Source organism: Globicephala melas, chromosome 1, assembly GCF_963455315.2.
Source record: "Globicephala melas chromosome 1, mGloMel1.2, whole genome shotgun sequence".
NCBI classification, from domain to species: Eukaryota; Metazoa; Chordata; class Mammalia; order Artiodactyla; family Delphinidae; genus Globicephala; species Globicephala melas.
Genome location: NC_083314.1, coordinates 99,982,823 through 100,005,705, shown reverse-complemented (window position 1 = coordinate 100,005,705; position 22,883 = coordinate 99,982,823). Strand labels below are relative to the sequence as shown.

Genomic DNA, 22,883 nt, shown 5'->3' with positions numbered 1-22,883 from the left:
ACAATTCTTATTTGAAACTTTTAATTATAGGGAAGAGAAGAAAGTTGTAACTTCTAACATTATTCATTTTGCCTACTTTACTAATAAGCAAACATGAAAATGAACCTATTTTGATATAAGCAAAATGAATATTCATGATGCTCTCAGTAATTATTTTGTGTAAGTACTAATTTTTAAAACAAATATTCCACCAATACAGATTTAACTGCATAACAAACAAAACTCCAAATGAAGGAGAAAAACTGGATGACTGTAGACTTCCAGGAAGCATTAAAATCCATAAACTGCACCTCAAATGACTAAAAGCACTTTGTACCTAATCTGGTCATATAATTAGACTGTCCAAGATTTTCTGTACAATAAATTTATCAAAATTACTTAACAGACTTATTCAAAAGATAATTTAAAGGTTTCAAGGAAAATATTTACTTGCTATGAAGAATTTATTCATTTAAGGTAATTTCAGGACTTTTCCCTTTACTGTAAATATCAATAATATATCTCAAAAAAAAAAAAAAAAAAATAATATATCTCAAGAGATAATTATTTTCCCTTAAAATTCTCAGGTGGCAAATTTAAAACTTTTATTGTACTAATGAAAAGGATAAAATGAATTGATAGCATTCTTTGGTTTCATACTAGTATATATATCTGAGCAGGTTTTAATTAACTGAGTTATTGAATATGATTAGAATGTCCCCTTACAAGGATCAACTCTTTCCTTAGAACTTCTGAGAATTTCTAAGGATTAGTTTAATAAAATTCATACTATTATTCTACAAAACACCATGTTCCAAACTAAAAAGAATCTTCACCCATTCCCTAGTACAAATATGCCCCTCTAAACTGCATAAACGACAGCAGTGCTTAAAGGATCCAAACAATCTAATACAGTAGCTCAAGTAAACTTTGAAACTTGCTTATTCAGAATTTCATCTGTGTTGTTTCTATATTAAAACCATGCTGAATTTCTAAAATTTCAATAAAAATAAAAGATGACACTAGGATTAACTGTTTGGTAGCTGCCCAGGGAAATATGCTGAAGATGTAGAAGGGAGGACTACGGGTTTGGAAGATGTCTGTAATGCTCCTAAAGTGCCGTCTTTTTGATGGTCTGCAAATGAGGACAAAAAAAGATTATCTGCATTCACTTAAGTCTTTATATAATACATTTAATTAAACCACAGTGTACAATCCACTTCAGAAATGTCTTCTCACCTGGATTATTGAATAGATTTTGGTTGAGCCCACGTAAAGGAATGCTGTCTTCCCTTTTCTTCAGATATTTGGATTCCAGCCCTAAATTTTCAGCACTTGAAAGGAAAATAGTAATTATTTACTTATTTTAACAAAGTCTTACTTTCGCTTCAGTAAAGTTTGAATGTTTAATCTATATACATACATATACTATGTATGCAATAATATAAGTTATATTTATAGCTTTGTTCAAAACAAATCCCATTTTTCACTGGGTTCTTAAGCAAATAATTCATCTATTCATAAACCAAAGTATACTTCTTCCCAGTAAAGAGTAAGTTATCTTTTTCCTTTGACCAAAAGCTCCTCAAAATTTTGTTATGCTTCAAAGTTGTCATTATTAAACATTAGTACACATTGTACAATAATGAATTCTGGTCAGATGAATACAAATATGAAATTTTGAAAAAACAAAGGAGGGGATATTTCTGTAGTTGTATTTTTCCTCTTTCAACCACGATATTCCTTCTTTCTAAATCTGTCTAGTATTAACAGTTTCTATATTAGTACACCTGCAAGAAGTTCAGGGCTCTTGCAAAACAATGACATTTTATCTTTAAAATTAAATGATGGTCTTTTCCCAATTTTCAGAAAAGAATTAAGTGGCTGAATAGGTGTCTTTTCCAATTTAAAATTTTTTCTTTAACCTTTGCCACTTGTTACTAGCTGACAACAAAACAAACCAATTCTAAACAAAAATCTCAAAATAGCTGAACAGTCCCAATTTTATGGACACGATTATGTTTGATTTTGTACCACAAATATGATCTGTAAGTAAAATTGTTCTTAGTGTGGTATGATGGAGTTAAACAAATAAACAACATGGTGTTCTACCATTAATATGAATTCTAGGTGCTCTGCCACTAACAAATATGAGCTTAAATATAACAAACACATACATTTCAGGACTTCAAAGAATTCTCACTTTTAAAAAACAGAGGCTCATAAACATTAACTATTTTAATACTCATCTTGGTACTAATTTTAGAGGAGCCAATGAGTGAAGAGAGCTGGAATAAGAAGCCTCTTTGAGCCATGACAGTAATTTTTTAGTTTGCAATATACTGGGGATGGTGACAGCTCATGATAATGAGTGCCAGCAGACAGGCCTTAAAGCGATTACATTTTAAGTAAATAAAGGCACAATAAGAAAACAGTATTACAAACAAAGACTACCCAGAGAGACAAGTTTGCATCTATAAGTTGTTTACTCTAGCTACAACTCACTGATTCAGCAAACTTCAGTACATAAAACCTGCTTAAGATCTGAAAAAATAGGCAAAGAATCTCTGAGTAGGCAAAACAGAAGTCACAAATTGGCACTAAAGCTTACTTATGTTAGCTTGGCTAGGGGGCAACCTCACAAACCCTTTTACTCTTATCTACCCCAGAATTCTAACAGTTTAACCAGCTGATTTCTCAGTTTACTTTACACCAGAAGCAATTACTCAGAAAAACAAAGAGCTTCTAGAGACAGACACAGCCATACAGGAAAACAAAAGCAAAACAGCCAACTCTGAGGAATTTAAAACATTTCTATCTATTTGCCCAAGAATATATGAAAGGGTGTTCTTCACTTATGTAGGAAAATCCCTTTTAAAAAATTAAATTTTACTATATGTCTATCCTACAGTTTTAAAAAATGTGAGAAACCTCTTTCTTATAGCTAAAAGGGACTAAGTCAAATCCCACTGATCAGCAACTTAAAACGTTACATAAATAAGTGGTCATAATAGCTTTCAAACACTGATTAAAAACTCCCTTTCAAAATTACAAACATTAAAAAAAATTACAAACATTAAATTTTATGTCAAGAGCTTACTTTTCCTTATCAGTTGAGCAAGGCATACTAACAGTTGTTCCTGATTGAACATCTCCTAGTGATGTACTTGGTTTTGGAAACTGCAAGTTAAACTGCACCTGTAAAGAGGGAAAACATGTAACTGAATTAGTGAGAACTGAGACAGTTCTATATGGAGATAGGTGGTTAAATTTTTTCTCTGATGAATATAGACCACAGAAGTTCAAGCTATATAACACAAGCACATTTTATTGAGAAGATTTAATTTAAAAATCCATTTCTCCTTGACAAAAAAGTTCCTGTCATATCAGCAAGATGAACAGCACAAATTATCTTAATTATTTTGAAACAAAAACATGAACACTAATACATTTAAATGTTATTGATGCTAAAAGTAACCAAATACCACGATGATGCATTTACCTCATGCATTCTGAGAATTCTTCCCTTTTCACGAACTTTAAGCCTGTCATATTTAAGGATTCTAAATGAGTGCTAGGAATTTGAATACTGAAATAGTCAAAAGCAATCCAAGAATCTATACAAAAGTCCAAACTAAAATATCAAGCATATAGTATGTAATAGTTTATTTAAAGGAATAATGACTATGACTGAGGGGGTTTCATACCAGGAATGGGTTCTATGTTAGGAAGTCTATAAATGTAAGTCACCATACTAATAAATCAAAGAAAAAAGGTATGATGACTCGCATAAAGAAAAAAAAAAGAAAGAAAGAAAAAAGGAAAAAGGCATGAGAAGATAAATATCTATTTTTGGTAAAAAAAAATCATAATAAAATAGGGAGAGATACTAGCTTAATAGGATAAAATTATAAATGAGAAAGGTATATGCTGCTGTCCTTGGCTATCAGGGTTCAATATTCTAAAGATATCAGATCACATTAAATACAAAGAGGATTTTTAAAAAGTGAGATAAGCTGATTTTCATATTCCTTATAGAAAAATAAACATGCAAGAGTGAAGAAAATTTAAAGAGTATATTAATACATAATATAGTTTCCAGCCACCAATAATTAGAAAACCAGACAAAATAAACAAAAAGAATGGTCCCAAAAACTGAACAACTGGTAGGGCAGAACTGTGATCTCTAAGAAAAATGTGATCCCTACAACTGACCCAGCTTTTTAATTAGAGGTACTTCCTGACTATAGGGACAGAGAAAGAACATAATTGCTAAATGGAGGAGATTAAAATCAGTTCAGGGAGGATGAGGTGCCTGGAGGCTGCAAGGCAGAATTCTGAAGAAAAGGGAGCTATAAAGAGAACAAGCCCCAGAAATCTACACATGAATCCCCTTGAGTTTTTGCTGAGTACTAGGAACATGCATAGGGTAAAACTCCACAATGCTGGGCAAATAAAAATGGGAGTTTCAAGCTGAACAATTTCCAAGGTTCATAATCATGGAGACAAAGTGGACAGTCCTTGGTAATCATTTAGGGCATTCTGTGGGGAGCTTCGTAACAGGGCTGAACTATCCTTGAGTAAAAGCTACTTTAAATGCATCCTAGTAAAGCTAAAGGAAAAAAGAGAAAAACAAAAAAACTCAAAAAGGACCAAGGGATCCACAAGTAACTTAAATAACTGCCACCCTTTAAAGGAAGATAACAAAATTCAGATAATCAACAATGTAGCATTAACAATGTTCCACATCCTATCAGAAATTATTAGAGGACTTCCCTGGTGGTCCAGTGGTCAAGAATCTGCCTTCCAATGCAGGGGATGCGGGTTTGATCCCTGTCGGGGAACTAAGATCTCATGCCATGGGGCAACCAAGCCCATGTGCCACAACTACTGAACCCATGCACCTCAATTAGAGAGCCCGCGCACCGCAACGAAGAGCCCTCACTCTGTGGAGCCCATGCACCGCAACAAAGATCCCATGTGCCACAACTAAGACCCGAAGCAGCCAAAAATAATAAATAAAATAAATATTAAAAAAAATTATTAAAAATGACAAGTAGGAAAACATGCGTCATACCAAGAAAAATCACTCAACAGAAACAGATCCAGAGATGATACAAATGATAGAATAAGGATGCACATGTTAAAACAATTATAACTATGAACAAGGATGTAATGGAAATTAAAAGTATGAGAAAAATGCAAGATATAAAAAAAGAATGAAATGGAACTTCTAGAGATGATAAATATCTAAAATGAAAAGTTCTCACTGGACAGAATTAACAGCAAATTAAACAATGCAGAAGAAAAGATTAGTGAACTTTAAGAAAGCATTAGAATCTAATATATATACAATGAAGCAAACGAACAGACTCAATGGGACTATATCTTGTGATCAACCATGAGTAACTGTAATACTAAAAGGAGATAATAAAAAAAGTGAAGAGGGGCTTCCCTGGTGGTGCAGTGGTTAAGAATCCACCTGCCAATGCAGGGGACATGGGTTCAAGCCCTGTCCAGGAAGATCCCACATGCTGCGGAGCAACAAAGCCCGTGTGCCACAACTACTGAGCCTGTGCTCTAGAGCCTGCGAGCCACAACTACTGAGCCTGCGTGCCGCAACTACTGAAGCCCGTGCGCCTAGAGCCCATGCTCCACAACAGGAGAAGCCACTGCAATGAGAAGCCCACACACCGCAACGAAGAGTAGCCCCTGCTCACCACAACTAGAGAAAGCCCACGCGCAGCAACGAAGACCAACACAGCAATAAATAAGTAAGTAAATAAATAAATGTTTTAAAAAATAAAAAAGTGAAGAAATAATGGCCAGGCCAAAACTGTTCAATCCAGGCAACTATGGAATGATGGCTTCAAAATGCTGAAAGGAAAAAAGAAACTTGTCAACCCAGAATTCTAAATGTAGAGAAGATAAATTCAAAATAAAAATGTTATGAGATTTTTATGAATTTCCCACAGACATGCACTATAAGAAGTCTTAAAGAGCTGCACTGTAAGAAATCTTCATTACAGGAGAAAGGAAAATGATACCAGATGAAAATGTAGATCTACATAAAGGAATAGAGTTGTGTAAATAGTAAGTATATGGGTAAAAGGACTTTTTCCTCTCTGTTTAATTTATTGAAAAGATATCTGATTGTTTAAAAAAAAGTGGGATTTATAACAAATGCAGAAGTAAAATTTTGACAGTAGTTAGCAGGACAGGAATGAGGAAATGGAATTACTGTAGGGTTCTTACATTATATGGAAAGCAGTATAAAATTTTGAAGATAGATTATGATAAGGTGAAGATGTATACTGTAAACTCTAGAGCAAACAAAAACTAAAGCCAATAAGTAGAGACAAAATAGAATGCAAAATAAAATCAGCAATTAATTGAAAAGTCAGGATTAAAGTAGAAAAGAGGGACAAAGAACAGATGGGATATATAGAATACAAACAGCAAGATGATAAAACGTATGAATATATACATTAAATTTTAAATTGTTAAAGACAACGTCAGAATGGATGAAAATATAAGAGTCAGGTATAGAATATCTAAAAGAAATCCAGTTTAAATATAAAGACACAGATTGGTAAAAGTAAAAGGAAAGAAAGTGATACATCATGTAAACACTAAGAAAGCCAGAGTACAATATTAATATTAAGGTACAGTCTTCTTTCTGTTCTGAGAAACGAAAAAAACAAATTCCTAAGGGTCAAAGAGAGTGAGGAAAACCCCCCTTCTTTCACAGTTGTCTTCTGCCCCAACCCTCAGGCAATTCAATGGAAACAGAAGCTACAGGGGTAGTAATGATGATAACAGCAGTGGCCAAGCAGGCACCTAAAACTCTGAAAGAGGGCAATCACACCCTCTGACCAGAAGTGCTGTGGTCTCACAAGCATGATACAAATTCTCATTATATTTTTTCTCTCTCTGTCCTCCCAACGTTTGGCACCAGACACAGACACAATTGCAGGAACTGTGTCTTAGACCAAGGGAATTTAGGTCCATGATTTCTAGCCAGTTTTCAGGAAGAAGGACTCAGGGGATTCTGAAATCTGGGGGGAAATCAAAGAGACAAAGGAACTCAAGAAAGAGATCCTATAAAAGCTGTATATGAACTACTGGGTTCTATTCTAAGCTGGACATGCAAGATCTGACCATAGTCACCATACCAAAGGCTCTGAGAACTGAACTATGGAGTAAACCACCACCCAGGTCACAGAACAGGCACTAGATGGTGTACACACAGACAGATCCAAATAACACGGGCAAACTCTTTAAGAACTGAACTGACACAGAAACAGCAGCCTACAAACAGTAAGTCAGAATTTGCAATATGAACATAACAAAACTATTTGCTACAAAAAACAATTTTTTTAATTAAAAAAATTTTTTTTAATTCACATTCTCCTTAGGATTTAAACAAGATCTAGAGTCTCATAATATTCAATATTGGATCCAGACAGAATCCAAAATCACTCAAAAAAGAACCTGTAAAATCTAACTAATCTGCAAGGCAAAAAACAAGCCAACAGATGTCAACTCCAAGATGGCAAAGATATGGAATTATCAGAAAGGCAGTTAAAAGTATCTATTATAACCATGTTCTAAGAAGTAGAAGTGAATACTCTTGAAATAAATGTAAAGAAAAAGTCTCAGTAAAAAAAAAAATAGGACATGTAAAAAAGAAACAAATGGAAATTTAAGAACTGAAAAAATTCACTGGATGGACTCTATAGCATTAAACTGTAAGATCAATCAATAGGAATTATCATATCTGAAAAACAGAGAAAAAAGAAAGGAAGAAGAGAGCCTCATAGACCTGTGGGAAAACATACATGGTCTAACGTTCATGTTGCCTGAGTCCCAGAAGGATGGGGGAAGAGTGTAGGGCAGAAAACATTTTTAAGAAATAATGGTTGTTGGGCTTCCCTGGTGGCACAGTGGTTGAGAGTCCGCCTGCCAATGCAGGGGACACGGGTTCGTGACCCGGTCCGGGAAGATCCCACATGCTGTGGAGCGGCTGGGCCCGTAAGCCATGGCCGCTGAGCCTGCGTGTCCGGAGCCTGTGCTCTGCAACGGGAGAGGCCACAACAGTGAGAGGCCCGCGTACCGCAAAAAAAAAAAAGAAAAGAAATAATGGTTGAACACTTCCAAAATTTGGTAAAAGGTAGCAACTTAGAGATTCAAGAAACCTAGCAAATCCCAAAAAGGATACAAATAAATTCATGCCTAGACACATCATCAGACTCCTGAAAACTAAAGGAAAAGAATAAATCTTGAAAGCAGCCTGAGAAAAAGGATGCATTATATATAGTTGAACAACAGTTGGAATTTACTGCTGATTTCTCATCAGAAATCATGGAAGTCTGAGGGAAGTAGAATATTTTTAAAGTGCTTAAGGAAAAAAAACTATAAATACATTATTCTATGTCCAGAGAAAATATCATTCAGGAATGAAGGTGAAAGAAGCGTGTTTCCAAGATGAAGAAAAACAAAGAAACTTCTTTGCCAGAAAACCTCCTCTAAAACAAAAGCTAAATAATATTCTATTATTCAGGGAAGTGATATCATGGAAAACATGGAATACCAGGAATAAAGGAAGAGCAACAGAAATGGTAAACAGGGATAAATATAATGGACCATGCTTCTCCACTCAAGTGTTTTATACATATGTATATTGGTTAATAGTAAAAATTACAGCACTGTCTGATAGTTTCCAATGTATAGCTGTAATACATATGACACACCAAAACAAAGGGGTAAAGGTAAAGGGACTATACATGGTAGTAAGGTATTTATATTCCACTTGAAGTGGTAAAATATTAATTCTATACATACTGTGAAAAGCTAACTATATTTATTATGATGCCTGGAGCAACCACTAAAAAAAAAAAGTGTACAAAGAGATATAATAAAAAACACACCAGAAGAACCAAAAAGGAATATTTTTAAAATGTGCAAATAATCCAAAAATGAATTCAAGAAAGGGGAAACAAAGGAATGAAAAATAGAGGGAACAAACTAAATATGCCCTTTACCTGAAAACCATTTTAAATAGGATATACACAAGTTTAAAGAAAAAGGTTGGAAAAAGATACTCCATGGAAACACCACTCGAAAGAAAACCTGAGTAGCTATATTCATATCGAACAAAGTAGACTTCAGAGCATGAAAAATTACCAAAAATGAAAGAGGAAATTACATAATGATCAAAGGGTCAAGCAACCAGGAGGACATAACAATTATAAAGGTGTATGCACTGAACAAAAGAGCTTCAAAATACGTGAGGCAAAAAAATGATAGAATTAAATGGAAAACTGATAGAAATGGAAACACCCATAATAATAATTGGAGATATCCAATACTGGACATACTCCTCTCTCAGTTAACTAATACAAAGTCAACAAGGATGTAGAAGAACTGAACAAAATCCACCAACTGAATATGACTAACATTTAGATCAGTGAAGTTTATCCCAAGAATGCCAGGCTTATACAATATTTGAAAATCAACATAATACATCTATTAACTGATGAGAGAAAAATCACACAATCATATCAATGCATTAAAAAGCCACTAGTAATGAGTTTAACAAATGAGTAGAGCAAGTTTTCAGGATACAAGGTCAATATACAAAAATCAATTACATTTGTATACAGCATCAATGAATATTCTGAGAAAGTAATTAATCAAACAATTACATTCACAATAGCATCAAATGAGTAAAATACTTAGGAATAAACAATAAAAGAAATGCAGAATCTAACATTGAAAACTGTAAAACACTGATGAGAGAAATTAAAGGATACTTAAATAAATGGAGAGGCATATTAACATTCATGGATTTAAAAATAAAATGTTGTCAAAATGACATTTATTCCAAAATTGATCTATAAATTCTATATATCCTATCAAAATTCAAGCAGGCTATTTTGTAGAAGTTGACAAGCTGAATCCAAACATTTATATGGACATATTAAGTATCTAAAATAATAAAACAAGTTTGAAAAAGAAGAGAGTTGGTGGATTTATACTACTCAATTTCAAAACTTAATATTATTAAGTCACAGTAATCATGACAGTGTGGTATTGGCACAAGAACAGACAATCAATGAAACAGAATTAAGAGTCCAGAAATTCTTACATTTATGGTCAAATAATTTGCCTAAATCAACAGTATTTAACAACTGTTACTGAGAGAACTGGATATCAACATGCCAAAACAAAACAAAAAAACCCAAGACCCTTACCTCATTCCATACATAAAACTCATACTATACATAAAAAGTAGCTCGCAATGGATCACAGATCTTATTTTCCACCTGTGGTTGCACAGAGTTCTTAGATACAACTCCAAAAGCATGATCAACTAAAGAAAAAAATTTGATAAACTGGACTTCATCAAATTAAAAACTTTTTGTTCTTCAAAAGAGAAAATAAAAGAGAAGCCACAGACTGGAAGAAATATTTGCAAACATTTATCTGATAAAGGACTTGTATCCAAAATATTTAAAGAACTCATAACTCAAGAGAAACAACCTAAGTTTAAAACAGGCAAAAGATTCAAATAGATATTTCACCAAAGCAGATATACTGATGTCAAACACACACATAAAAAACTGCTCTCAACCTCATTAGCTTTTAGGGAAATGCATGCTAAAATCACAAGATACTTCTACACATCTACTAGAATGCCTGAAATTAAACAACTGACCATATCAAGTGTTGATAAGCATACAGAACTTGAACTCTCAGACTGCTAGTGGTAAATGGCACAACCACTTTGGAAAAGTGTGGTAGGTTCTTAAAAATCAAATATATATTGACAGCCAATCCATTCCTAGGTACTCACCCCAGAGAAATACAAAGACTTGTACCCAAATGTTCATAGCTTTATTTGTAATACCCAAAAGCTGAAAATAACCCGAATGTTCATCAATTGATGAATGTATGGATAAGCAAGTTGTGGTATATCCATACAACGAAATACTACTGAGCAATTAAAAGAATGAACTACTGATACACACTACCACCTGGAAAAAGCACAAAAAAGTCATGCTGAGTGAAAGCAGACATAATGTATGACTCTATTCATCTGAAATGCAGAAAGGCAAATTTATAGAGACAGAAAGCAGATCAGTAGTTGCCTAGGGCTGGGGGCAAGAGTGTGGATTGGCTTCCCTGGTGGCGCAGTGGTTGGGAGTCCGCCTGCCGATGCAGGGGACATGGGTTTGTGCCCTGGTCTGGGAGGGTCCCACACGCCGCAGAGCAGCTGGGCCCGTGAGCCGTGGCCGTTGGGCCTGCGCGGCCGGAGCCTGTGCTCCACAGCGGGAGAGGCCACAACAGTGAGAGGCCCACATACCACAAAAAAAAAAAAAAAAAAAAAGTGTGGATTAACTGCAAAAAAGCACTAAGGAACATTTTGGGGAAACGTAAATGCTCAAAACTGGACCATCATGATGGTTTCACAACTCTATAAACTGACTGAAATTACTGAACTGTAGACTTAAGCATGGGAGGATTGCATGTATGTACTATAATAAAGTTTTAAATTTTTTCAAAAGGCACCTTAAAAAGAGTAAAAAGATAATTCCAAAATTGGGAAATAACAGTTAACATATAAAATCAATAGCAGACCAGTGAATGTTCAGAATATATAAAGAACACTTATGATGTCATCTTACAGGGGTTAAACATCCCAAACAGAAAATGAATAAAAGAAATAAAGAGAAATTATACAGAAGAGTAAACATAATCCATAGATACACAAAAAGATGTTCCTCACTTAATAATCAGGGAAATGCTGATTAACATCAGTCACTAGATAGGCAAAATGCCTCTGACCCAGTTCCTTTTAAGAATTTGTCCTACAGTAAATACATACACACCCAACATAGGTACACCTCAATACATAAGGCAAATGCTAACAGCCATAAATGGGGAAATCTACAGTAACACAATAACAGTGGGGGACTTTAACACCACACTTACACCAATAGATAGATCATCCAAACGGAAAATTAATAAGGAAACACAAGCCTTAAATGACACATTACAACAGATAGACTTAATGGATATTTATAGGACACTCCATCCAAAAGCAGCAGAATACACTTTCTTCTCAAGTGCACATGGAACATTCTTCAGGATAGATCACATCATGGGTCACAAATCAAGCCTCGGTAAATTTAAGAAAATTGAGATCATATCAAGCATGTTTTCCGACCACAACGCTATGAAATTAGATATCAATTATAGGGAAGAAAAGTGTAAAAAACACAAACACATGGAGGCTAAACAATACATTACTAAATAATCAATGGATCACTGAAGAAATCAAAGAGGAAATAAAAATATACCTAGAGACAAATGACAATGAAAACATGACAATCCAAAACCTATGGGACGCAGCAAAAGCAGTTCTAAGAGGGAAGTTTATAGCAATATATCTTACCTCAAGAAACAAGAAAAATCTCAAATAAACAACCTATCCTTACACCTAAAGTGACTAAAGAAGAACAAACAAAACCCAAAGTTAGCAGAAGGAGAGAAATCACAAAGATCAGAGTAGAAATAAATGAAATAGAGACAAAGAAAACAATAGCAAAGATCAATGAAACTAAAAGCTGGTTCTTTGAGAAGGTAAACAAAACTGATAAACCTTTAGCCAGACTCAACAAGAAAAAAAGGGAGAGAATCCAAATCAATAAAATTAGAAATGAAAAGGGAGAAGTTGCAATGGACACCACAGAAATACAAAGGATCATAAGAGATTACTACAAGCAACTACACGCCAATAAAATGGACAACCTAGAAGAAATGGACAAATTCTTAGAAAGATACAACCTTCTAAGTCTGAAACAGGAAGAAATAGAAAATATGAACAGACCAATCGCAAGTAGTGAAATTGAAACTGTGATTAAAAATCTTCCAACAAACAAACGTCCATGGCCAGATGGCTTCACAGGTGATTTCTATCAAACATTTAGAGAAGAGTTAACACCTACCCTTCTAAAACTCTTCCAAAAAATTGGGGAGGAAGGAACACTCCCAAGCTCATTCTACGAGGCCACCATCACCTGATACCAAAACCAGACAAAGACATCACACACAAAAAATTACAGGCCAATATCACTGATGATCACAGACACAAAAGTCCTCAACAAAATACTAGCAAACTGAATCCAACAACACATTAAAAGGATCATACACCATGATCAAGTGGGATTTATCCCAGGGATGCAAGGATTCTTCAATATACACAAATCAATGTGATACACCATATTAACAAATTGAAGAATAAAAACCATATGATCATCTCAACAGATGCAGAAAAAGCTTTTGACAAAATTCAACACCCACTTATGATAAAAACTCCCCAGGAAGCGGGCTTAGAGAGAACCTACCTCAACATAATAAAGGCCATATACAACAAACCCACAGCAAATATCATTCTCAATGGTGAAAAACTGAAAGCATCTCCTCTAAGATCAGGAATAAGACAAGGATGTCCACTCTCACTACTATTATTCAACACAGTTTTGGAAGTTTTAGCCACAGCAATCAGAGAAGAAAAAGAAATAAAAGGAATCCATACCGGAAAACAAGAAGTAAAACTGTCACCGTTTGCAGATGACATGATACTATACATAGAAAATCCTAAAGATGCTACCAGAAAACTACTAGAGCTAATCAATGAATTTGATAAAGTTGCAGGATACAAAAATTAATGCAAAGGAATCTCTTGCATTCCTATACACTAACAATGAAAGATCAGAAAGAGAGATTAAGGAAACAATCCCATTTACCATCACATCAAAAAGAATAAAACACCTAGGAATAAACCTATAAGGAGCCAAAGACCTATACTCAGAAAACTATAAGATACTGATGAAAGAAATCAAAGATGACACAAACAGATGGAGAGATATAACATGTTCTTGGATTGGAAGAATCAATATTGTGAAAATGACTATATTACCCACAGCAACGTACAGACTCAATGCAATCTCTATCAAATTACCAAGGGCATTTTTCACAAAACTAGAACAAAAACTTTTACAATTTGTATGGAAAAACAAAAGACCCCAAACAGCCACAGCAATCTTGAGAAAGAACAGAGCTGGAGGAATCAGGCTCCCCGACTTCAGACTATACTCTGAAGCTACAGTCATCAAACAGTATAGTACTGGCCCCAAAACAGAAATATAGATCCATAGAACAGAGATGAACCCATGCACCTAGGGCCACTTAACCTATGACAAAGGAGGCAAGAATATATAATGGAGAAAAGAGAGTCTCTTCAATAAATGGTGCTGGGAAAACTGGACAGCTACATGTAGAAGAATGAAATTAGAACACTCCCTAACACCACACACAAAATTAAACTCAAAATGGATTAAGGACCTAAATGTAAGACTGGATACTATAAAACTCTTAGAGGAAAATATAGGTAGAACACTCCTTGACATCAATCACAGCAGTATCTTTTTTGATCCACCACCTAGAGTAATGAAAATAAAAGCAAAAATAAACAAATGGGACCTAATGAAACTTAAAAGCTTTTGCACGGCAAAGAAAGCCATAAACAAAACGAAAAGACAACCCACAGAATGGGAGAAAATACTTGCAAACAAAGCCAACTGACAAGGGGCTAATTTCCAAAATACACAAACAGCTCATGCAGCTCAATATCAAAAAAAGAAACAACCCAATCAAAAAATGGGCAGAAGACCTAAACACATTTCTCCAAAGACATACAGATGGCCAACAAACACTTGAAAAGATGCTCAACATCACTAATTATTACAGAAATGCAAATCAAAACTACTATCACCTCATACTGGTCAGAATGGCCATCATCAAAAAATCTACAAACAATAAATGCTGGAGAAGGTGTGGAGAAAAGGGAACCCTCCAACACTGTTGGTGGGAATGTAAATTGGTACAGCCACTATGGAGAACAGTATGGAGGTTCATTAAAAAACTAAAAATAGAGCTACCATATGACCCAGCAATTCCACTCCTAGGCATATAACCAGAGAAAACCAGAATTCAAAAGGATGCATGCACCCCAATGTTCACTGCAGCACTATTTACAATAGCCAGGACATGGAAGCAACCTAAATGTCCACTGACAGAGGAATGGATAAAGATGTGGAACATATATACAATGGAATATTAGTCAGCCATAAAAACGAAATTGTGCCATTTGCAGAGACATGGACTGATGTAGAGAATGTCATACAGAGTGAAGTAAGTCAGAAAGAGAAAAACAAATATCGTATAATATCCCTTATATGTGGAATCTAGAAAAATGGTACAGATGAGCTTATTTGCAAAGCAGAAAGAGTCACAGATGTAGAGAACAAACTTATGGTTACCAAGCGGGGAAGAGGGGGTGGGATGAACTGGGAGATTGCGATTGACACATATATACTCTTATGTATAAAATAGATAACTAATGAGAACCTACTGTATAGCACAGGGTACTCTGCTCAATGCTCTGTAGTGACCTAAATGGGAAGGAAATCTAAAAAACAAGTGGATATATGTATACATACAACTGATTTACTTTGCTGCACAGCAGAAACTAACACAGCGTTGTAAAGCAACTATACTCCAATAAAAATTAATTAAAAAAGAATTTATCCTACAAATCTATTTGTACAGACACAAAGAAGTATATACAAAGGTAACTACTGAAACATGTATGACTATCTAGATTGAAAACAACTTAATCATCCATTAACAGAGCACTATTAAATTATCGTACATCTATATACTGGAATACTTCTAAGTTATTAAAAACAAACACGCAAGGAAAAACTTACATTCTAATACATGAAAATGGACCTGTACCATGATAATACTGTTAAACGAAAAAAGCAAGGTGTAGAACAGTGGGCATGTACTATTTATGCTTATCTATACCAACACTCATGTATACAAACATACAGACATATACATATATCCTTATATATATTTTAAGTATTTTTCGAATATATCACAAAAAACTCCCCGGATTTCTTCTCTGAGGAGGAGACTAGGGACCACAGGAGGTACATTTAGACAATACATCCTCTTAAATATTTGGGAGCTTCCCATGCTTATATATTTTTATCTATTTTTTAAATAGTTAATACAAAAGAAATAAAAATTAATTTAGAACCATCTGTGGAATGAGATGGTTAAGCAAACTGAGAAATGCTATCCCTAGAAAAAAATCTGTCTCTGAATAAACACTGTGGGCTAAACACTATCAAAAATTAATCAATCATCTGATCTCAGTTCCTTTCTTACTGCAGAAAATCCCTCACCTACTGCATAATCTCCAGGATGAAATCTGATCATGTTTGACTTTGTGAATTTATGCCACACAAAAAGAATCAGAATCAGATATTCTAAAGTTTTTAAGAGATTCTGTCACAAGTACTTTCTTTGACATCAAATAACATCTCCTCTTTAATAACAGGTTAGTCTGAAAGATACTACAGTTTACCATCATAATGTGTTTTACCACAAACTGTACTTTGTCTTGTTCATTGTTATACCTCTTGCAACTAGAACAATGTCTAGCCATAGCAGACATTCATTAAATATATACCAAAAGAATGAATCCTTAGAGATTACTGTCTTCAAAAATAAAAGTGAAGAAACAAGTTATTTTGTCTATTTTGCTTTAAAAGTATCAAGTGATCTTTCTATTTGTCAGCATGGCACAATCTTTTAAAACACTCCTATGTATTTCCTTCAGCATGATTTTGTTTCTTTCTTAATTTAACTCATGTTATTCTACATCCTCACAGTTAAACAACTACTTGAATGTACTAAATCTTGACAGTAACATTTTAAGAAATTAGGTATATCACAGATTCAATGTCATTAAATAATTTAATTTTTTTTTTTACCGCAACTAAAAGGAACATGTTTTAATCGCCATAGCTGCTAGCACAAGACTACCTAGATTAGTGGTCTCCACAGCAGGCAGTGATTACAACCGCCCATTGGGGTATGAGAAGAAAATCTTTTAACTTTGATTTATATACATTTTTTAATCTCATTCTTTAATTTCTATTTTGGAATACATTTTACTATTAATAATAACAGATAACATTAATGAAGCACTTATGTACCAGGAACTATTCTAAGCAAATGCAGCTGCTCATTTTAATAATCACAAAAATCCAGTAAGATAGATAAAATTATTGCTCCACTTTACAAATGGAGAAACTGAAACAAAACAGTTGGATATTGTTTTTTGTTTGTTACTGGCTTGCCCAACTTCATACTGACAGAGGCAGGATTTAAACTCTAACAACAGATTCCATGTTTTTAACCATTATAATTGAGTAGTATATGCATTCAATTCACAAATAAATAAATATTCATGTATCAGAGATTCAAACTCATAGTGTATTAGGGTTTTTTGGTTGTTGTTGTTAGGGATGCATATCAAAAGAAGATGGAGATCAATAATATAGGAGACACTGAAAGTCTTGAGTCAGTATTTAAGAACAGGATTGTTAAAATGATTCCTCTGATTTCAGAAGAGCTATAAGAAAGGTAATCTTTAAGTCATATTTAGTCCTACCAACTAAGCAATTATCTGTACTAGTTCCTGTCCTCATTTTGGACATTATATATATTCCTGGAAAGCTGTTTAAAATAAAAAAGCAATTGTGAATTTGATAATAATTCTCAAGAAAAAACTGTTATCAAGACATAAGCACGCGTGAGCATACTGATATTTATTTTAAAACAACAGTATTCCTTTGATTACACATATCTAATTTTCAATAAGCAATATAAGAAAAGCCAATTAAATGCAACTAAATACTCTTTACATAATAACATTCTAAGCATAAAAACTCAGGCTTAATTCTCATTTCACTGAGAATTCTCAATAGCTCCAAATAGTAATTAATAAGGTTATGGTTAAAAAGAAGTACATGCCTAAGCAACAAAGCAAACTTATTTTTAGGGCAGCCCAAAACTAATTTGAGAAAGCGTTTATAACAGCAGTTTCAAAGTACTCAATTCTACATTTTATAAAATATTCTTTTCAAAAATGTTTGTCCCCATGATTTAGGAAAAAATCAATTTGGACCTTAAGTTAGGAATGAAAATAGAATCACTGGCTCATCTGGGTGGATTAAATTACAGTGAAAATAGAATTATAATACATGTGAAAACACTGTATATAACTAAGACAGTAATAACAATGATGAAAAACTCAAGTGAGCAGAGAAAAGCCTTCGCAAATAAATCAAGGTTTGGAGGGATTGCTAAGCATGTGCTATTTGAGATAATGTTGCCAAAACTACATTTTATAATTTGTAATAACCCTGCCCATCAGACCCTTAAATTCTGACAATGGGATCCAAAATGTCACCACAGCTAATATGCCAGCAGTATGAAGTCAGTAATCCTAGATAAGTTTGAGAGTTCTAGAAGATATAAGTAGAAGAATGAATAAAAATGGAGAGGCTGAACAGGAATAAAAAATGTTTAAACATACTGATACCTAGGTTATTATAAATTATAGTAACTCAAAAAAAATCATATAATGTAGATAATATTTCCTATAAGCATATACACTAGATATTCAGAAATATATTCATCTAATACATCACCTAATACACTTAGCAACTGATCAAAGAATAAATTAATTTTTTAATTAAAATTTAAATTGCTTTTTTTTTTTTTAAAAAGGTATTAGAATTGGCTACCTTTGGTCCTGAAACTGGGTGGATGCTATTTTTGGCAGCTATAGGATGAGGAAAGGTATTCTGGAATGCAAATGCAGAGGAGACAGGATAACCAATCCCACAAGTTGGGTAAGTCAGTCTACTATCAACCTAAAAATAAAAGCATAAAAGAGGTTAAGGATAAGAAATTAGTTCTAAATGGTATTTGGTGATCCAGGAGGCATTAACATCTGTTATAATAACTAACAGTTAAGGACACTATCCCAGAAGCCGATTTTGTTTATCATGACACTACAAAACTCTGCTTCATTATATAACATATCATGAGGCTGGAATACCTTTGGCCCAGAGGGCTTTTCAGAGTGGCTTTGCAAGCTTAGACAAAACAAAACCACTGGACCTGCCTTTGAACTGAAGTAAAACAAAGACCTCTGAACCATCTTGGTTCCCTCGAGGCCTCAAATTACTGAAAAGGGGGTTGAGGGGTAGTCATAGATCAAAAGGCCAATAAGGGATAAATAAAAATAATTTTCTGCCAGATTGAGTAAAAACAGTATTTGTGTTCTTAGAAATAATTTGCTCTGCCACTAATTTTCAATATAGTGACACCACCATTAACGAACATCATGAAAAGTTTGTTTTTACAAGAGGACAATTACAACACAAATCTTAATAAGCACTCATGTACAAAAGTGGCTGTATGACAAAAATACCTTTTACACAGCTATTTATCATCAGTCATTGAGGTTAAACCTGTCAAGTTTTTTCAAGTTTGTAATTCAGTACCAGGCACTTCACTCTGCACCTTTTCCCAAATTAGCACAAATTCTTTCCCTTTAAACATCAAGTACTATCTCATTTACTAGAGTAGATTAAAAATTCTATTATGGATTTGCATTTTAAATCCTCTGCCAATGCCCTCCAGTCAAAGACCACCAGAAACATATCTAGAGGTGTACTCACTCTTTGCAACAAGGAAGACTGAACACCACGTAGAACCTAGTAAGAGAGGTGTCTCAGTAAGACAGTGTTAAAAGGGAGTTATTTATTGGACTTAGTCATGTGTTAGGTGAGTTAAGGAACAGTTTAAGAACACAGGGCTTTGCTGTGGACTGGATGCTATCAAGAAACGGGGATAACTATATGACAGGGTATCTGAATAAATCTTATCTAATAAGGCAGGATGAATGTATAAAGGCTGAAGCTATAATTAGTAATGAGCAGCAGTCACTCACTTTAGCCAGGATAGGATACTTGCCCATTTTTGTGGTTTGGCAATGTCATATTCTTGTCTGTGTTCAGACATGATTATGAAGTGGTCTTGTTTTTGTCTTGATCCATCACAGAGAGTGGCCTTGCCTGATGCTGATACTCTGTGAAATTGTTTATGTTCAGCAGGAGAACCCCAAAACCTCGCTCTGAGTGCAAGGTCAGTTCCCAGCAATCCCTAGACCTAGCTGATATTACCAAGCCAGATCCAGGTACTCGGAGCTAAAAAACTCTAACGAGTTTCTTCCAGAATCTAGAGCTGACAAGCCTGGTAATAGGGTTTTTCTTTCTCTCTTTTTCTTCTAATAGAACTCAGATTAGGCTCCTCCACTACAGTGTCAAACTTGAGCCCATACCTTGTTCTCCCTTACTGAGGCCTCCTAAATACTTTGTGTGTGTGTTAACAGTTTTTCAGCACATTTGGCATTAGTTAATACTGAGTGATTTCAATGTCCATTAAAATCTTACAAAGAAGTGTACCCTTAAAATATAGCCTCTTTGTTAAGAATAAGTGTACCTTTATGTCCCACTTCCAAATGGAACTTAAACTCTACTTCAGTGCTAAAAATTGTAGGACTCTAGTCATATTAGGTACCAGCACCTAACAATCTGGAAATATGTTTGTTTTAGAAAATTTACTAAGACCACTCACATCTTAATTTAAATCTTACCACATTAGAGTTAGGAGAAATTCCACTTCTGATGGTGTTGCTACTAGAATGTACAGGTGGAGTGGTTGAAGGTCCCAATACATCTTGCTTTCTCACTAGCTGATTTTCATTTAATTCTTTATTTAACCATGTGATTACTTAAATAAAAGAACAAGTAACAAGGTAAAGAATTTTGAATATTTTTATTTTTCTAATAATTTTAAATATTTAAAAATTATATTGACTTTTTTAATTTAAAGTTTTTAAAACTACCTTATATCACAGGAGAATAACATAGGTTCACCTAAATTTTTGTCATTAAATATTCTTATTTTAGCAACTGCCACATAGGACTCCTTATTCTTTTACTATCAGAAGCACATATTTCTGCTAGTCAAGGATCTCTTTAAAGGCTTTCATTTCCAGAATGATACCTTCCAGTTTATTTAAAATTCAAACTCTTATTTCTCATAATCAGTATCAGAAACTGAGAAAATGTTAAAGGCCTAATCTCATATTTTTGTTTCAAATAGTTCATACTATTACCAGTAGGTAAACACAGCAATTATAACAAGTAGTAGTAAAGAATTTAAATAGTAAATTATAGTTAATATTTTCAACACTTAATTTTGGGTTACTGACACATGTAATAGGGTTTTTTTTAATAATGATGGTAACTGTTTTACAGGACAGTTGATATAATTTACTACAGCAAAGACATTAAGATGGTACATTTAAAGCAGATTATTTGTATATAGCAGTACCTTGATTTACCTAGTCTTATGAATTCAAATAAAAATTTCAGGTTAAGAATAAAGCTACAAACCTCATTTACATAAAAAGGTAAAATACTTACACTTCTCATTATTTTTTAGAAGTTGTTTGCTTTCTTCAAGTTTTTGAACTGTAGCTTCTAATTGTTCTTGTAATTTGCATACCTGAAATATGTTAATCCTTATAGTAAGCATAATAAAGACTAAAATAAAGACTGAAGAAATGTATTACTATTCATTAAATAATTAACAGCTATTAATTACTATTAAATAAGAAAGGAATTAGCTCAGCAGTGAAATAAAATATATAATTACATATATACACACATATACATACACATATATACGTATGAACACTCAAGGTATCTGAGTCATGATAACTAACTTTTCAAACTGAAATAGGTTATTAAATTCTATTGATTATAGTCACGTTCTTTTGGGGAAAAAAAGCCAAAACTATTCTCTGATATAACGAAGTAGAAGTTTTAAAAATACATGAGGAAATTCATTATGCTTTGCAAATAGTCACACACGCAAAAATATAAAATATTAACTACCTCTTGCTCTTTAATTCGGAGAGACTGTACAACATCTTGTAATTCTTTTTGTTCCTTTTGTAATTTTTCTTCCTTCTCAGCCAAGAGTTTCTCTTGCTGAATAGTTACTGTATTCTTTAGTTTCAATTTACCCATTAAGGTCTTCAGATCCCCTTGCAACTTTTTGATAATTTCATTTGCCTGTAAAAGAGCTTTATATGTACATCTCTACATAATCCAATGAAATATCAATATTCTATTAAGTTTTTAAAAACAAACCTTAAGAAGTTCAGCTGATAATGATTTTATTGTAGCTTCAAGTTTTCCTAGTTGTACCTGATTTTTCTCACCATTTTCTTCTAAAGCCACCTGATACATATTTTTAAAAACATGAATAATTAGGAAGTCTGTGTTTATTCAGGAAAAGTATCATTTATAAACGTGATCATTTATAGATCATTTATAAACCATCAATTTGTTTAGAAAATTTTAAAACAGACCTTTTGTTCCTGGATTGTATCAAATGCTTCTTTTGTTCTTAAAACAAGCTGATCCTTATCCTTGATTTCCTGTTCTAAAACAGCCACTTTTGTTTGTAGATGATTAATATGCTTTTCTTTTTCATGGCACTCAGCATCAAGTGTAGAATTCTCTCTTCGCAAAGAGAGGACTTCTTGCTTAGCCCGCTGGAGCTCCTAGAGGAGGAAAAAAAAAAGTTGCATTATGAAAAAGGAAAGTTGGCTGGTTCGGTAATTTATAATTAAGATATTTAAAACAGAAAAATTGTCTTTAATAACTTTAAAGTTCTAGTACTGGTATTCTTTTAAAGAAATGAAGGTCTCTCTAAAGGCACATGTAACTTGTAGATCTGAAATATAATTGTAAAATACACTAGTATCTAATGCAATGACAAGGGAAAATAAAACAATCCTTATTTATGAATAAATTACTAGAACTTTT

General features: G+C 33.7%; 1 protein-coding gene across 5 annotated transcripts in view; it reads right to left on the bottom strand.

Moving 5' to 3' along the window:
* The window catches only part of SASS6 (SAS-6 centriolar assembly protein), a 53,152-nt gene that overhangs the window by 2,145 nt on the left and 28,124 nt on the right, over window positions 1-22,883 (bottom strand). Inside the window, exons 9-18 of one of the 5 annotated variants that reach the window (XM_030868787.2) lie at window positions 22,424-22,618; window positions 22,203-22,292; window positions 21,945-22,124; window positions 21,471-21,552; window positions 20,636-20,772; window positions 19,659-19,694; window positions 18,717-18,845; window positions 3,080-3,177; window positions 1,219-1,313; window positions 521-1,141 (exon numbers count right to left, since the gene is read on the bottom strand). In XM_030868787.2, coding sequence (XP_030724647.1) covers window positions 1,008-1,141; window positions 1,219-1,313; window positions 3,080-3,177; window positions 18,717-18,845; window positions 19,659-19,694; window positions 20,636-20,772; window positions 21,471-21,552; window positions 21,945-22,124; window positions 22,203-22,292; window positions 22,424-22,618 — 1,176 coding nt within the window. In that variant the 3' untranslated portion in view covers window positions 521-1,007. Of the gene's footprint in view, window positions 1-520; window positions 1,142-1,218; window positions 1,314-3,079; window positions 3,178-18,716; window positions 18,846-19,658; window positions 19,695-20,635; window positions 20,773-21,470; window positions 21,553-21,944; window positions 22,125-22,202; window positions 22,293-22,423; window positions 22,619-22,883 lie in introns of those variants that run through there. The other 4 variants (XM_030868788.2, XM_060302184.1, XM_030868789.2 and 1 more) reach the window with 4 other exon arrangements.